We start from the raw sequence: 16,194 nt of genomic DNA, 5'->3' as shown, positions 1-16,194 counted from the left end.
CACCCGGAGGTGGATGTCTGCCCCCCCACCTGCACCAGGGCACCCAGAGGTGGACGTCTACCCCCCACCTGCACCCAGAGGTGGACGTCTACCCCCCACCTGTACCCAGGGCACCCAGAGGTGGATGTCTGCCCCCCCACCTGCACCAGGGCACCCAGAGGTGGACGTCTGCCCCCCACCTGCACCCAGAGGGCACCTGGAGGTGGATGTCTGCCCCATGCTGCTGTAGGAACCAGAAGGTGATGGCACCCTGGCCCACACAGGCAAGCTTGGTGGCCTCCCCAGGGCCGAAGGCCACACTGTGCACTGGTTCCAGGAGGCGGGTGGAGGTCACGAGCTCGTAGGTGGCCGTGCTCCACAGGGCTAGGGTGCGGTCGCTGTAGTCACCTGGGGGAGTGCCGAGGGCAGACAGCCACATCACCGTGGGGCCAGCCCCCTGGAGCCGGTCCCCAGGCCCACCCACCCACCCCAACTGACCCACTGTGGCGAGGAGTCTGTCGTCTGGCGAGAAGGCCAGGGCCTGGACAGCAGAGTCGTGGTAGAAGATGAGCCTCCGACAGGCGCCCGTGCACACGTCCCATACGCGGATCTGGCAGCGGGCAGACTTGCTGCTGCAGCCCGAGGTCGAGGCCAGAGCCTAGCAGATGGCAGGCGCGTCAGCAGGTAGGCGTGGCCAGCGGCCCACCTGGCTCTGTCTGGGGCTAAGCAGGGCACCTGGGCATCGTGGCTGAGGGCCAGTGTGGAGACCTCCTCAGGGTGGCCAAGCCAGTGCTGCTGGGAGCCAGAGTGCAGGTCCTCCACCACCACCAGGCTGCCACACGTGTACGCAAAGAAGCCTGAGGGGCCAAGGGTGTCAGGAGCGGCCGAGGCACCTTCCTGCCCCCTGGCCACACCCCTCAGAATTCCTGCTCCGGGAAGGCCCAAGGAGTGGGCAGGCCCGGAGCCCCTGCCTGCGGCCCCACCTGTGTCCGGCCTCCACACCATGTTGGCCCGCCCATTCCCGCTGTAGCCCACGACAGCCTTCAGACGCAGCCGCTCGCAGCCAGCCGGAGGGAAAGCAGCACTCTGTTTGCACAAGACCCAGACCCCCTCAGGGTCACACCACTGCAGGGTCATGTCCGACCAGTCAGGGTGACGGTGGGGAGCAGGTGGGACCCGGGGTGACGGAGGGATGCCCCAAGCCCCCACTTGCAGCCCACCTGGGGCAGGCAGGAGGTCTTGAAACGTGGCACAAAGTGCCTGTAGCAGTCAGGGCGGGTGGCAGTGGGGGCCATGGTGTCCCTGGGGCTGCTGGCACCTGCCAGAGGGAGGGGTGGGCATCAGCCTCCCTGGGCAACTCCTTGGGGACCCTCACTGCCCTAAGGGGAGCACCCCGGAAGCGGGATGTGTGCACTGCTGCCTGGTCCAGATGCAGACGCGCCTCCCTGCACCACCTTCCCCTGCCAGGCACCCTCAGACTTCTGGGAGCTTCAGGCCCATGCCAGGGACTGGCTGCCCCACCCCACCCGTCATCCTGGTCTTACCGGGCCAGCTGTGGAGGTGGGCAGGCTGGTCGAGCCACCAGGGGTCCCCTGTGGCACCCCTCGGCCCAACCCCTCCAGCTCCCCTCTCGACCAGCACAGGAAGGGCCCCCCCCCTGGGTCCTTCATCATCTGACACTGAGGACGTGCCTGGAGGAACACCAAGGGGTCAGAGCAGTGCCTACATGCAGCCATCCCCCCGTCCCCCATCACAGTCCCCCACAGGCTACCAGGACCCGGGCTGACAGGTGTTCCCGGGCCCCTGCCCCTCACCGTCACTGCCCTCAGCGGGTGTGGGGCTGATGGCCAACTGGGGTGGGGAGGCCTGGGACAATGGCATGGGCACCTGGCGCCGGGGGAGCCCACAGGCCCCAGAGGCCGCCTCCTCTTCCTGCTGTCCTGTACCCAGCCCTGCGGACAGAGAAGATGTGGGCAGCCCTTGGGGATATGGCCTTGGCTCTGTGGGGAGTGGGGAGAGGGAACTAGCCCCTGTAGACAGTCAGGACAGATGAGAGTGTGGACAGACCCCCAGACATGAGAGGGACTGGTGCTGACATCCCAAACACCCCACCTTAAGCTGTGATGCCTGCCCCTCGATGAACCACTCACCCACCTCCCCGGCTGGGGGAGTCTTGGCCGAGCCCTGGGCACTGCAGAAACGAGACATGGGGTTGAGAAGGTGCCACGTGGCAGGTGGGCAGGGGATGAGGGCGGACACTTGCCTGCCCCAGGGCGTCCTTTCAGGGTAGGCCAGAATGTCCCAGAGAAAAACGGTATCCCCCACACTGAGGACCTGCCGTTGGTCAGGGGTGAAGGCCACGCTTTGCACAGGCTCCGAGTGTCCGATGAATACCTGGGGTGGGCGTCACGACACACGGGGACCTGGGGCTCGAGCAGGCAGAGGCCCCAGCGAGAGAGGCCCTCAGAGCCTTAGGCCTCCACACACCACGAGATCGGCGCCAGGCCCATGCCATCCCACTCAGCACACACCTGGCAGCCAGGGTACGCCTGTGCTGGGGAGTCCCACACCTTGATGGCCCGGTCACCAGCCGTCACCAGGAGGCGGGCATCCTCGCTGAGAGCCAGGGAGGAGCAGGCCACAGGGTGGACGCCGGACAGCTGGGGAGGACCATTGGGGTGGGAGAGGCAAGGCTGAGGGGCCGGGACAGAAGACCCAGCTCCCACCCAGCCCGAAGTGTCCTTCTCAGCAGTCACCTCCCGGGCACAGCAGCGGTCTGGGGTGATGGTGCTGGCATCCCGGGGCTCACCTCCTGGACGGTACGCCCTGATGCAGCATCCAGTACCAGGACTTTGGAGGATAAGGTGGACACCAGTAGGTGGCCAGTGGGCAGAGGCCCAAAGCAGACAGCCACAGCCGAGTCCCGGTGCCTGCCAGCTGGGTCCAGGGCACTGACATCCACCCGCAGAAGCTGGGGAAATGGCAGAGTGCCCGTGCCCACAAGCCCGGCATGAGAGACTGGCCTCGAGGCTGGGAAACCAGTCCCCAGCCCTGAGGCCAGCCCTCACCCTGGAGATGGTGTGCTCCCTGCCCCTAGGGCCCCTGCAGCCAGGTGTCACCAAAGTGAGCCCTAGTGGGAACCCCATGGGGCTTTGTGGTAAATCATTCAGACAGCTGGCCCCACCCCGACAGACAGGCAGACAGCTGGCCCCACCCAGGCAGACAGGAGGCCCCAGCTACTCACCTCGTCTAGGGAGGCTGTGCCGACAACAGTCACTGTGTACTTGGAGGGACCCACGAAGGCCAGCAGGCAGCTGTCTCTGCTCACTGCCAGGGTGCTGGGGCTTGGCCCAGTGTCCTGGCATACCATGTTCCCTGGGGCAGCACGGGGGCCAGGGGTCAGCCGGGCAGGACACTCATCCTTGTCTCTAAAGGCATGTTTTCCTGACCCGTGCGGGGGTGCTCAGGAGGCAAGGGGGTGGGCAGAGATGCTAGACTTGGGGCGCTGACCTGCCACACGGAGGACGGAGCACCGGGGTGCTGCACAGTCATACTGGGCCAGGGTGCCCTGAGAGCAGGCACTGAACAGGAAGCTTCCATCGGGGGTGACAGCCAGGCCCGTCACTGCTCCTCTGTGTCGCCTGCACACGTGGGGTGGGGTGGGGCTTTGGGCAGGGCTACAACACTGGCGACAGCCCCGCCCCATTCATCACCCCACAAAGCCAGCGCAGCCCCCTTCCTCCTGGGCGGCCCTGCCCACCTGTGCTCCATCAGTGCGTCTGAGGCCACCAGGCTGAAAGCCCGCACAGTGCCTCCGCAGAAGCCACAGAACAGGATGTGCCGTGTGGGGTGAAAGGCCACTGCACACGGGGCCTGGTCAGAGGGCCTGAGGTCGTACAGCTAGGGGAGGGAGGACCCGGTGAAGGGCAGGCCCGGACACCCACACGGGCAGGTTGAGGGACTGCCGCCAGCGATTCCCACACAGCCCCCTGCAGCCACACCCCACCTGCCGCAGGGTCACCAGGTCCCAGATGCAGACAGTGTTGTCCCGGGCCACGGTGGCAAGCTGCCTGCTGCCCGGCTCCACGGCACAGGCCAGCACAGAGGCGGTGTGTGAGCGAGCCAGCACGTGGTATTCATGGGACGCCACGTCCAGGAGCCCAAGGTGACCCGTGGTGGTGGTGGACAGCACACGCAGACCATCAGGGCTGACACGGACCGAGCTGACTGGGCCCTCATGCTCTGCAGACAGAGGACGTGTGACCACCCGGCTGACAGTCAGTGGGCACAGAGCCCCCCCCCCACGACTCCCCATGCAGCCATCCTCTTCTCCCGAAAAAGCCCTGGTTCCCAGGGCAAACCCTGCCCACCTGGCCCCACATAGCAGCTGAAGACAGCCCCTGCCGCCCCTCCTGCCCTCGGGAGCCCTCGGTCCTCACCTGCTTCCAGGAGTACGGCACGGAAGTCCAGGGGCCAGAGACGCAGGTAGCAGTCCTCAGAGCCCACAGCACACATGGTCGCAGACACACTGAGGCTGCTGATGGCAACACCAGGGCCTACACAAAGGGCCAACGTCACCATAATGGGGTGACACCAAACGGACCCCAGGGGCCCCAGGTAGGGTGGCAGCAGCCCTGTGCTACAGGGGTGGGGCCGCCAATGCAAGGTGTCACGAGGGTTGATGACAGGTTGACCTGCCACCCAACATGGTAACTTGCCACCCCACTGCAGTCAGGGCACCAATGAGCCAATGAGTGGGGCACAGCACAGGCCACTGGACAGAGAAGAGAGTCTAGGCCTTGGCCAATGGGAAGCCACGGACAGGGCCGGGAGAGGCCGCTCTGCCCCGAGAGGGTTCACCAGATGACCCCACCCACGTGGGAGGAGTGACACCAAGGCTGGGGAGGCCACTGACCCTGATGTCCTGCTGCGGGGCTGGTGCCCACCTACCCGAGGTGAAGGTGGGCTTCTGTGTGTGGGAGCCGCTGGGGGGCTGCATGGGCAGCAGGCGGCGTGCGTGCCGCACGGCCACGTGCTGGACGTCCACCTCGAGGATGTGGCCGCTCCGGCTGCACACGTAGCTGCTCGGGGATGACAAGGGGACCGTGGCGTGGGAGATGCGGGACAGGTGTGGGGGAAGCTGGGGTGCACAGGGATGGGAGGGGCTGGCCAGAGCGGCGACTCACAGTGTGTGCGGCCCGTCCTGGCCGCGCTCGAAGGCAAGGTCAGTGAAGTGCAGCGCGTGATGCTCCCCCAGGTCGACCGGGCAGGAGCGCAGGGCCCCAGCCCGCAGCCTCCACAGCCTCACGCTGCCTCGCCCACACGATGCCATCCTGCGAGGGAGCCGAGGGCTCAGCACCTGCCCTGAGGTGCCCACAGGGAGACCTGCCTCCGGACGAGGGCTGTGCCAGACAGCCCCTAGCCAGGACTGGGCCCAGCTGGGCAGTGGGCAGTGTGGGCGGGCGGCTGCATCACCTGGTGTCATCAGAGGCGACCGCCCAGGACTGGACGTCCACGTCGGTGTGAGCCTTTGCGAGAATGATGACCTCACCCCCAAGGCTCGCCTGGCTGGTGCCCCAGGCCACCACCATCTGCAACAGAGTGAGTAAGTCCCAGTGGGACTGCACCTGGCCCCACCCTAGTGTCCTGGGGCCACCCAGCCCACCCCCGAGGGCCGCTGCGGAGGCCCCGGGGAGCTCGGCCCCATGCAGTGGGATGCACTCTCCTGGGCCTTGGCCAGCCTGCTCCTGGGGATCAGGCTGTAAAGGTGCCTGCACGTCAGGGCCAGCACTAGGGGGCGTGCCAGCAGTGTTTACAGAAACAAAAACAGACCCCTGCGGACGCAGGCAGTTAAGAGCGAGGGGTGCATATGTTTAGCTTCAACAACAGACACGGACATGCAAAAACGTCCCCCTTTAACTGGGGGGAAGGAAGAGCTGCCACCAGGACACCAAAGGGGCATTTAAACGCTGACCCAGAGCAGTGCCCTCAAGTAAAGAGTGAAGGCGCCACAGGGTCCAACATCAGCCCTCGGAGGTGCCTCGCAGCACCTGCATCCCGGCGGGGAGCCGGGTCGCGCAGAGGGGAGGGTGGGGGAGCTGCCGTGAACGGTCTGGGCTTTTTTTTTTAACAAGGAACACACTCTCAGACAGGGACAAACCGCAGAAGATAAAATGTGGCTCCAGGCTGCCTCCCTACTTCCCCACCCCCGGGCAGCCCTTACCGTCCTCCCGTGGCCATCCTTGCCGACCCCGCAGAGAACCGCCCCACTGTCAGAAAAGCTGCAGGGTGAAGGGCAGGGGCACTCAGGGCTCAGTGCCAGGGCTGCCCCCAGCAGAGAGCAGGAAGTCGCTCCGCCCCCATGGCGCCCCCAGCCCCGCCCACCTGAGGGAGCAGACAGAGTGGAGTGGGCTCTGAAACATGGACAGGCAGCCCCCCGTCCTGAAGTCCCACAGCCACACCAGGCTCGGAGGCTGTGCCTGCGCCGAAGCTAGCAGCAAGTTGCTCCCGTCCAGAGCCAGGGCGGACACCTGAGCAGACAGCTGTGTATCAGGCAGGGCCCGGGGCCAGGCCCGGCTCCCCAGCAGGGGCGGCGCCCACCTTGTCTGTGTGGCCCAGGAAGAAGCGCTGCTCGCCTGTGCTGATGTGTAGGACGACAACGACTGCATGGCAGGGGTACACAACAGAGGCCCCGTCCTTGGTCCACAGGGCCTGGCAGTGGGGCCAGGGCAGAGGTCAGGGCACACCTCGTCCCTCCTGGCTGCCCATCAGCCTTGTGCTGACGCCACAGCCCCCCCCACACACACAAGCAGTTGGTCACCTCAGGCGGGAGGGACACACGTACCTCGTGTGACATACAGCAAAATCTATGAGTCAACCAAACAGCTAAAACACATGCACACACATGTACACCCGCAGATGCACACACACGTATGCAGATGTGTGCGCACAAATGTGACGTGTACACATGCGCACAGGCACACGTGTGCACATGTACATATACAGAAGCACATATACACATACACACAGAGATGCATATACAAAAACATATGTGTAGATGTGTGCCTACATATAACGTGCATAAACATGTGCACACATGCACACACACAAGTGCACACAAATGTGTAAACATGTGAACACACAAAGGCATAAACACAGTACATACATGCATGCAAACATAAACATGTATAAGCATTTGTACACACAAGCATTTATACACACGTGCACATACTCAGGCACATACATACACATCCACAAACAACTGCACACAGGTGTGTATACTTGTGCACAGGTGTGTGCAGATACACGTGTGCACATGTGGAGATGCATATACACATGTACAGATGTGGGCACACATGCAGACACACGTACACACAGCTGTGTAAACGCATCCACATGCATATACACAGATGCATACACATGTGCAGACATATGTACACATGTAGGTGAATATGCATGCACACAAGCACACGTATATGCAGGCATACACACGTGCATGTACGCACATGGGCACATGTGAATGTGCATGATACGTATATACAATACATATACACACACGGACACACACACAATCCCTTCTTCTAAGCCCTGCCTCCAATCAGAACACTCTGGGGTTCAGGTTGCAAAAGATCAAAGGGCTCCCCTAGAGAGAGCCAGCACCCAGAGGGCCTGACAGATCTGGGAGCAGCTGCCCGTGGGGACAAGAGGAAGACGCACCTGCCAATGAACGCTCTGTGTCTCAGCCTCTCAGGGAGCCACCAGACAGGGTTACACTCCAGTGACACATTTACACACTGGCCATACACATCTATACTCCAGCCACAGGTTCATGCCCCAGCCACGCACGTTCATACACACGTTTATACTCCAGCCACACGTGTGAAGTAGCAGCATGGCTGAGCAACATGTGGCCAAGCATTAAAGATGTGGGCTGAGAGCTCTCAATTTCCCGGAAGTTCCAGGGATTAGGGTAGCATCTGCCACACGCAATGACACGTGAGTCTGAAAGCCAACACGCCTGGGCAGTGAGCTGTGCGTGTGCCTGAGCAGGGCTGGTGGGCTGGGCATCTGAGGGCTGCAGAAAGCTGCCAGGGTCTGCAGGGGTGATGAGACTGCAACATTCATGGGCTCTGAGCCCCTAGGCACCTCACCCATCTGCTGCTGTGGCCCCCGAAGCCGATGGCACCCTTCAGCCTCAGAATCGGGTCCGGGAGGAAGCTCTGGAACCGGCAGGCCCCTGGTGAGAGCCCCACAGGGCACAGCCTGTCCCCGCCCCCTCCCGAGTGGGTGCCCACCATGTGGCAGGAGACCAGGCTCCCAGGGGCTGGAGTGGGACTGAGAGCTGGGGGCAGTGCACAGGCTGCATCCTTACTCTTGGGAGAGGGAGGTTCTTGCTCCGAGCCGCCTGTCTGCCCTGCTTGCTGCTGGCGGTCTGAATGGAGGGAGGGAGGAGGCATCAGGGCCCCTCAGCCTCCACTCTGGGGTGCTCAGGGTGAGCCTGGTTGGCCCCGCCTCCAGCACCCTTCACTCAAAGCAGGACCTGCAGCCGTTCCCTGAGTCCCAGACACTACTCCCCTGGCCATATGCTCCCCACATGGTACCAGCGCCCTGGGCCCAATGCAGCGAGGCCCACAGCTGCCTAGACACACGCACCTCCCGAACGCCAATATCGTCCTGTGCTGCAGGCGCCGTGGCTGGTGTGCAGGCAAATACGTGGATGCTGTCGCCGGCCCCCACGCGGGCCAAGGCCCCCAGGCGCTCACAGGACAAGCTGACCTCTGGGAGGGGCGCAGGCACCAAGGGGGCCCGGCGGGACTGCAGGGGACAGGATCCATCAGGTCCCTGGGGCCCTGCACCCAGCCCAGCCCCAAGGGTGTAGGGCACTCACGGCTGTGAGGCTGGACGTCTGGACCAGGGCAGATATGCCGTCCTGTAGGGTTCTGCCGCCAGCCACCACACGTGGATGAAGCTGCAGCCCAGGCCCCGGGAGGCCTGCAGTGGTGCAGGGGCAGCGGGGAACCCCAAGCAGACGTGCTAAGAACGTGGCTGTGCTGGGACCACACAGCCGTGAGCTGCCACCCACCACCTGCCCGAGGCTGACACACCACCCACGTGTACTACACACTGACCTCTGGGACCTCAGAACTGGCACTAGCTTTCGACCCCAGTGCCCAAGCAGCCGGCAGCCCTAGCCCACCCAGCAGCAGATGCACACCGATGTCCCTCCCCTCCCCAGGCAGGCCAAGCTCTCCCCGCCCTGTCTCCTGCCGAACCCAGGCCCACCTGCCTCAGGAGGGGAGCAGCTCTTCCAACCCAGCTCACGGGGTGCTTCCAGGCTGTCACTTGGAAACCTCAGCAGGGCAGAAGGGAGTCAGCGCCCAGAGCGAGGGGACCACCGCCCCTCCCACCTTCCAGAGGTCCCCAGGACAGGTGGAGCCCCTCACCGGATATGGACGTAGTGGTCGTGCCAGCGGTCTCCTTTCGGCACCGGGAATGCCATTTCTCGGGGCATGGGAGTGACAGCCAGCTTGTCACGCCGGGCCTCAGTCACAGTTACAGCTATGGGGAGCAGGGTGCTCCAGTCAAGGCAAGTCCATCCATCACTCCTCCCAGGGCCAGCCAGGGTGTCACCCACCTCCCCCAGGGGGTGCAAGAGCTGGGCGGTACGTGCATCTATGGTGCCTCCAAAGGCAGCCCAACCCCAGAACTGGCCCCTCCTGGGGGCAGGGAAGGGAGTGGGGTATGGGCGGGCCTCACCGGGGTCAAAGCACAGGTCGCTGGTGTACAGGTTACGGACTAGCAGGCTGGCACACAGCCGGACGCTCCTGAGGTGCCTGTAGCACCGGTTCAGGTACGTGAGCAGGATGGCCTGCAGGTCTAGCTGTAGGCAGGTCCAGCGGGTGCCGGGGGGCGCTGCGCCTGCCTGGTCTGTGGATGGTGCCCCATCAGGGTTCCCCGCTCCATGGAACAGCCCCTCAGCCCACGGCACCCTCCAGGGTGGCTGACCCCTCCTGGGGTCACACCGCCCCTTCTGCCCTTTCCAGACAACTGCCCCTTCTCTGTGTCACCTGGCCTGGACAGCCGGGCCTCCCAGATAAAGGGGAACTGAAGCCACGTAGCTGTGGACTTGAACTCCTTGAAGAGGTTGGAGAAAGACATGCGGACAACCTGGCTGTCCTGTGGGAGGACAAGGCATAACCATGATGAGATCGGGACGACACGTGTATGGGGGCCTCACGCTGCCCCACCCTGGGCCACACCTCAGTGGACACGTCCAGGTGGATGATGAAATGCTTGGTGGGCAGGGGCCGGAAAAGCACATACAGGTAGCGCCCAGTCAGCCCCAGGGACTGGGTGCTGGTTTTGGGGAGCTGGATATAGTTGCCAGCGGACACAGATCCCCGGATACGGTACACGGCGCTCTTCAGCGTCTTATCCTGGAGAGAGATGGGCGCCACGCTCACCAGCAGATCAGCACCCAAGAGAGGTGCCCCCTGCACCTGGTGACCCCGGGCTGGGGCCCTCTGGTGGCACGGGGCATGTCCTAGCTGGAGGGGAAGGACCCACACACCATCACAGAGGCCACATCGCCCTCCTTGGACGATCGCTTCCACTCATCCACCTTGAAGTGTCTGAAGACGTTCAGGAACGGCTGCTGCCACACTGGGCGTCGGGAGGAAACAGAGGTTGGGCGAGGCTCTGAGGACTGGGGGCCCACGATCCTGAGGTCCTGGGCTGGGAGAAGCAGAGTGGGGATCTCAGCGACCCACGGACCCACGGCGGGGCCTGGGCTGGGGCCAGTGCGGGGACCTCGCGGTCCCACCAGGACCCCTGCTGGAGGCCCAAGGGCTCTTCCCCATGTCACCACCGACAACCAAACTAACAGCAGGAGCTCAGCACGCAGCCCCGCGCGGCAGGAAGCCCGCCTCCACCACCGACGCGCACCGGGGCCCACGCTCAGGCCTCTGCCCACCCCCGGCCGCCGCCTCCAGGGCTGCGCGGGACCGTCCACGCCACCCCGACCGCTCGCCGCCCACGCGACCCCGCCCGGGCCACCCAGCACGGCTACCTCGAGCCATGGCGCCTGCGAATCAAGCTTCCCGCCTCGCCACCCGCGCTCCCCTCGCAGGGCACGCAGCACGGCGCCTAGCAACGGCCGCTAGCAACGACGTTGCACCACTTCCGCAGCCATGGTGACGCCCAGGGCCCACGTGACCGCGCTGGCGGGGACGCGCTCCCGGCGTGCCCGGCACGGAAATCGGGCCCTGGGGTTGTGCTGCCGGAGGGTCGTCCCGGGCACCCGCTTCCCAGCCTTCGGGCTTTTGGGAAGTTTGAGCTAGCATCTCTTCGGGCGAGACGAGCCCTGCCCCTCGCCCCTCGCCCCTCGCCGGCCGCCATGCGCGGGATGGCACCGCTGCTCTGGGATCCCCTTTCCAGTTCCGGAGCAATCTCCTCCCGGTCAGCGCCTCCCGAGTCCCCACCGACCCCGGTCCTGCCTGCTCCAGCCCCTTCGTGCACAGTTGCTCCCTGAGGCAGGGGCGGGGGGTCCCCAAATGTAATCAGGAATGAGACTCGCCCCCCAAATTGTGTTAGCGGGCCGCACTTTACCCTTAGCCCTTTGGCAGGGCTGAGGCTAGACCCCACCCAAGGAGTATCCACACTGGCCCCACCACGGCCAAGGAGGCAAAGCCATTCAGGTGTTCACCAGGGCCGGGGAGGGGGCTCCCCTACTCTCTCTCACACACATTCCGCCAAAGACTTCAGGGATGTCTGTCCAGTGTCCAGCACCTAGGCATTTCAGACTGGGCCCCAATCCTTGGGGGTAGGTACCCCAGGTCCAGGGCTGTTACTTAACCTTGTTCGGCCTGACTGGCCACACGCTCAAAGCCAACAGGGAGAGGAAAGGGGAGGTCAGTTGGCCCAGCACCGAGAACCAGCCCTGGGGCCTGGCCCCTGTACCGGGCTGGCAGCTGGGGGGCAGGTGAGGGCCAGAGCACGGCCGACCTGCAGCCTCGACTGGCTCAGGGGTGCCAGTGGCACTGTGAGGGGCTCACAGGGGAAGCTGAGCCCCCAGTCCACACACACCAGATAAAAGCCACTCAGAAAGGCGGTTTCTTGACTTTATTGGCTGGAGCTCCTCCCCCAGCCCCAGGGGCTGGCACAGTGGCAGGATTGAGGTCAGCACACACGTTCAGCCCGTGTACCTGGCTGCCTGGGACAGGTGGGCCAAAAGAACCAAAGGTGCAAAAGTCCAAATGCTGGCACTTCAGGTGTGGCCGGCACCTAGCCATGCCCAGCGAAGCAAGGCCTGCCGCCTTGGCTGGACGGGGGAACCATGGTCCTCTTCTGGCCATGGGCCCACAGGGGCGGGGCCAGGCCCGGCATGGGTGGTGTTCCTCAAGGAAGTGGCTAGGAGCAGTTGGTGATTCTAGCCAGGAACTGCTGCGCCCACCACTCGTCCAGGTCAATGGGCACGAAGTCTGAGGGAAGCAGAGGGCTGGGTAGTGGTGCTGCCTGTCCCCTCCAGGCTGATCCCTCGGCCGACCCTGGGGGTAGCAGGCACTGGGAGAAAGCGGGTCCTGTTCAAGACTCCCCTGCCCCAGGTCTCCACACGCTGGATGGCAGGCAGGGAGAGGTACTCACTCTGTAGCCGGGGGTTGGGAGTCCTCTCCTGGTACTGCACCGGCCTCGGTCCCCTCTCACCGGCTGGGCCACCATCCAGCTGCTGTTCCACCTGCTGCCAGGCTGTGGGAAGGGGGCAGTGAGGCCAGGCCCAGCCCCTGCCACCCTCACTCCCGCCCCAGGGCCTGGCTGCCACCCTGGACTCCAGCCCAGCACGGGGAATGGGCAGCAGTTGAGTGGTCACAGGACCAGGGGTGCACAGCCAAAGAGAAGCCTAGCCCTCTGGCCCTGGGGCATCGGGTTGCAGTGAGGAGAGGGCCAGGTGGCCCGGTCACTGCCTCTGCCCCCGTCTCTACCTTCGGACACAAAGCGGACGTTTTCCTCGTGGGCCAGTGTGTAGGTCTCCTGGGCCCCTTCGAGGGACGGGGACGTGGCAGGGGGCCGCCGGCCATTCACCCGATTGAACACCAGCCTGGGCCCTGGGCTGTGGGGGAGAAGGTTGGCGTGGGTCCCCTGGTCAGGTACTGCCTGGTGGAGCTCTGAGAAGCCTCCTGCCACGCCCCCGGCCTAGCCGAGGTGATGCTCTGAGCAGCAGAGCAACCAGCCACCCTGCAGCCTGGGGCCAAACCTCCACAGCAGCTCGTGCTTCCATGGCACCTGGCCCCCCAGCAGGGCACAGGCACCCCGCTCTCTGCCCAAGGATGGTCTGTGTCTGCACTGCCACCTGCCTTCCACCTCACTGACCACCGGTCCTCCGGCAGCTTGGGAGCTGGCTGAGCCGCCACCAGGCCTCCGTTCCTCTGCCACCCGCCGGGCCCTGTTCTGCGTCAGGTCCTCCCCAGAAGTGGAGGTTCTCCTCACAGATGCCCCCAGCGTGGCAGGGAGGACCCAGACAAGGGTCTCAGCCCTTCCCCAGCTCACCCCCAGGCCTCACGGGGACGAGCGCCAAACAGCATCCTGAATGCCGGGGCAGGGAGGCCCTGAGCGGGGTGGCCTGAGACAAGGTGGGGGGACGGGGACGCTCAGGGAGCTCCACGTGAGGAGATGGCCCCGGGTGCTGGGCACACGACGTCCAGGAGGCTGCAGACCCTCCCCGGCCAGCCGGGGCCGGAAGGAGCCAGCACAGCAAGGCTGGGACGCAGGGGCCGTGGAGGGAGCGGGCGCACCTACAGCGAGAGGCGGGAGCGGGGCTCCGGGGTGCCGCTCCGCCAGGCCCTCGAGGTCCCCGGGCGGCCGGCTCGCCTTCCTGCGCTCAGGTCCCCCATCGCTGGGCGACTGCAAACTGCTCGGGGTTCCTCCTCAGGTGAGAGGGGCACTAAAACAGAGAGGAGCATCTTCAGGTGCCCCGGGGCCGGCAGGGGTCTGGTGGCTGCGGAGGGCCTCACTGTGCGGACGACAAGGGCTCCTCCCGGCACAGCGTGGGGGCTCGCACCCAAGAGCAGCCCGAGTCCAAGCTGCCCCACAATGCGGAAGGCAGGAGGGTCTGAAAGCCTTGAACCTGCCCCTCAAGAACAAAAACTCAGGGAAGCCGACTGAAAACCAGAAGGTTGGCTCAGCCAGGGGCTGTGGAGGACGTGAGGGCTGAAGGGGCCCTGGCCCACCCTGCCCACCTCAATGGCCCAGGCATCATTCTGTAAGATGGCTCTGCAGCGCTCGGTAGGGGAAAGGGCACAGCTCTGGGGTGCCCCTGTGGAGGAACGCTGGTCTCATGTAACCCCTTCAAGGCTCCCCCAGGTGGACACCCACCCACCTGTCAGCACAGCAGCCTGTACCAGAGAGAGACGGAGACAGAACCCACCCCAACCTGCCTCCCCTACCTCTCTCCCAGGCCTGGGGGCCTGCATGGCCCATCCCTGCCTCTGGCCTTCCTGTGTGCCCCCATCTGTCCTCCAGTCAAGTGGCCATGTGATCCTGCTGTCCCCAGCATTTGAGGACACCCCAATTTCTCATACCCTCCCAGTCTCCCATTGGGGGAGAGTGCCCTACACTGGCCTGTTGGCCATCACAGCCAGCACCAGGCCCCAGCCCGGCCTGAAGCTGGGAGCCCCGTCTGTTTAGAAATCAGAAACATGCCAGGATGGTGAGCCAAGCATCCCAGGCAAGTCTGTAGGGGTGGGGAGGCGGCTTCAGAAGGTGGTTGGAGAAGCACCTGAAGAGGCTGCAGGTGGGGGCAGCCCCCCAACCCCACCCACAGGCAGAGTACCCAGCCAGATCTAACTTGGTCGCAGCTGGGGGAGGGGGAGTGCCACCCCCACCGCCCTCAGGTGGGAGGAAGGATCGGCTGCCACGCTGGCCACGTGTCTAGTGTCCATGCACGCCCCAGCCATTGAGACGCAGGGCCTGTGATGTCCACAGAGACTTAACCATTGGGGCCTAGGGGTTCCCACTGAGACCAGCTGGCATCTTGCCTGTCGTTTCCATTCTGACCCCTCCCCCAGCAGTGGCTCCAGAGAGAGAGGCAAGGCAGGTTTCCCAGGTAAGAAGGTGGGATGGTCCCCATGTGCCACGTGGCCTGAAGGGCAGAACAAAGGTCCCCAGCCAGCACCCCACCACCCCTCCCTTGGTGAGCTCTGAGCCCCACCCTCCACTCCCTTGCTGAGGTGACCAGAAAGGACAGGTGCCCTGGGCCAGTGTCCTCACTGGGAAGCTAAGGGCAGCTGTGAGGACCAAGGCTGGTGTCGATACAGCCTGGTCTCAGAGAAGCTCCCCCCAGCCCCACTGCCCTCTTCTTTGGCCTGGTCCCCACTAGCATCCAGCCCCAAACGTCCATGTGCCCCTGAGGTCCTGAGAGCAGGCCAATGCACTCAGCCAGTCTCCACAAACATCTGATAGGCCATCCCAGGCTCAGGGCCCCCACCCTCACTCCACCTCTGGTATCTCAGGCCAGCAACTGAGCTAAACAGGCCCTGTGAGCTCTGGGTGGGTAAGCGGGCGGGCAGGGGGCAGGCTGAGGGTGGAGTCCTTCCTGGAGGCCGTCTGTCTGTCCTTGGCACACTGTGCCCTCCCCATCACGCACTCAGCAGGCACATGGTGACCCTTCATCTGCCACCAGTATCATCTGCGCTTAAGCACCTGCAGATCCAGAAAACGTGCCAGTAAAGGCCCCAGAAACTGAGCCAATGAAGGGAAAGGTTCAGCAAGATGGGGTCTGACCACAGGTCATGGTCACGAGGAGGCCAAACTGGTCAGGCCTGCACCTCAGTGGCCTCCCACTCTGGGGCGCAGGCAAGCCCAAGCTGCAGGTTCACAAGGTGCCCGCGGTGAAGGGCCCAGAGGGCAGCGCTTGGCAGCCACAGCAGACACGTGCACCCCTGTCCTCAGCTCTCAAGGTCGGCTGGCAGCCTCGGCAGGGCCAGGAGACCTTGAGGGCCAGCGCCCTGAGCCACTGGCTCCACCCAGGAGGACAAGCCTTGGGCAGCCCGCCTCAAACCCTGAGCTCCGCCTGCTGCACAGGGGAGCAGCAGGGAAGCGTGCAGTCCGCCCACGGTCGACCGGTGAGCGTCTGCCTCTTCGCCCGCAGACCCTAGCCTGGATCCGCTAGGGTCCAGCCCGAGCGCGAGCTGTTCTGCGGAGCTGGGCACGGGGGCGTGGTCG

The 16,194-nt window shown here is 64.5% G+C and overlaps 2 protein-coding genes across 2 annotated transcripts in view; both read right to left on the bottom strand.

Annotated features, from left to right (window-relative positions):
• Positions 1-11,057, bottom strand: part of WDR90 (WD repeat domain 90) — a 14,551-nt gene extending 3,494 nt beyond the window's left edge. The window contains exons 1-30 of the mRNA XM_042783220.1: positions 10,952-11,057; positions 10,550-10,713; positions 10,239-10,415; positions 10,047-10,155; positions 9,736-9,906; positions 9,423-9,537; positions 9,262-9,329; positions 8,867-8,970; positions 8,580-8,793; positions 8,130-8,410; positions 6,580-6,690; positions 6,364-6,509; positions 6,203-6,260; positions 5,455-5,570; positions 5,166-5,312; positions 4,930-5,060; positions 4,419-4,535; positions 3,986-4,221; positions 3,740-3,879; positions 3,490-3,620; positions 3,224-3,354; positions 2,789-2,950; positions 2,511-2,639; positions 2,130-2,373; positions 1,794-1,931; positions 1,200-1,297; positions 963-1,065; positions 715-836; positions 478-637; positions 197-387 (exon numbers count right to left, since the gene is read on the bottom strand). Coding sequence (XP_042639154.1) covers positions 197-387; positions 478-637; positions 715-836; positions 963-1,065; positions 1,200-1,297; positions 1,794-1,931; positions 2,130-2,373; positions 2,511-2,639; positions 2,789-2,950; positions 3,224-3,354; positions 3,490-3,620; positions 3,740-3,879; positions 3,986-4,221; positions 4,419-4,535; positions 4,930-5,060; positions 5,166-5,312; positions 5,455-5,570; positions 6,203-6,260; positions 6,364-6,509; positions 6,580-6,690; positions 8,130-8,410; positions 8,580-8,793; positions 8,867-8,970; positions 9,262-9,329; positions 9,423-9,537; positions 9,736-9,906; positions 10,047-10,155; positions 10,239-10,415; positions 10,550-10,713; positions 10,952-11,057 — 4,320 coding nt within the window. The remainder of the gene's footprint in view (positions 1-196; positions 388-477; positions 638-714; positions 837-962; positions 1,066-1,199; positions 1,298-1,793; positions 1,932-2,129; positions 2,374-2,510; positions 2,640-2,788; positions 2,951-3,223; positions 3,355-3,489; positions 3,621-3,739; positions 3,880-3,985; positions 4,222-4,418; positions 4,536-4,929; positions 5,061-5,165; positions 5,313-5,454; positions 5,571-6,202; positions 6,261-6,363; positions 6,510-6,579; positions 6,691-8,129; positions 8,411-8,579; positions 8,794-8,866; positions 8,971-9,261; positions 9,330-9,422; positions 9,538-9,735; positions 9,907-10,046; positions 10,156-10,238; positions 10,416-10,549; positions 10,714-10,951) is intronic.
• Positions 11,058-12,387: 1,330 nt separating this feature from the next.
• The window catches only part of MCRIP2 (MAPK regulated corepressor interacting protein 2), a 4,275-nt gene continuing 468 nt past the window's right edge, over positions 12,388-16,194 (bottom strand). The window contains exons 2-3 of the mRNA XM_042783226.1: positions 12,622-12,723; positions 12,388-12,458 (exon numbers count right to left, since the gene is read on the bottom strand). Coding sequence (XP_042639160.1) covers positions 12,388-12,458; positions 12,622-12,723 — 173 coding nt within the window. The remainder of the gene's footprint in view (positions 12,459-12,621; positions 12,724-16,194) is intronic.

This window comes from Orycteropus afer, unplaced genomic scaffold (genome assembly GCF_000298275.1).
Source record: "Orycteropus afer afer isolate SDZICR_OR568_19922 unplaced genomic scaffold, OryAfe1.0 scaffold00751, whole genome shotgun sequence".
Taxonomy (NCBI): Eukaryota; Metazoa; Chordata; class Mammalia; order Tubulidentata; family Orycteropodidae; genus Orycteropus; species Orycteropus afer.
Note: the sequence above shows the minus strand (reverse complement) of the source record. Positions and strands in the feature narration are given on the sequence as shown.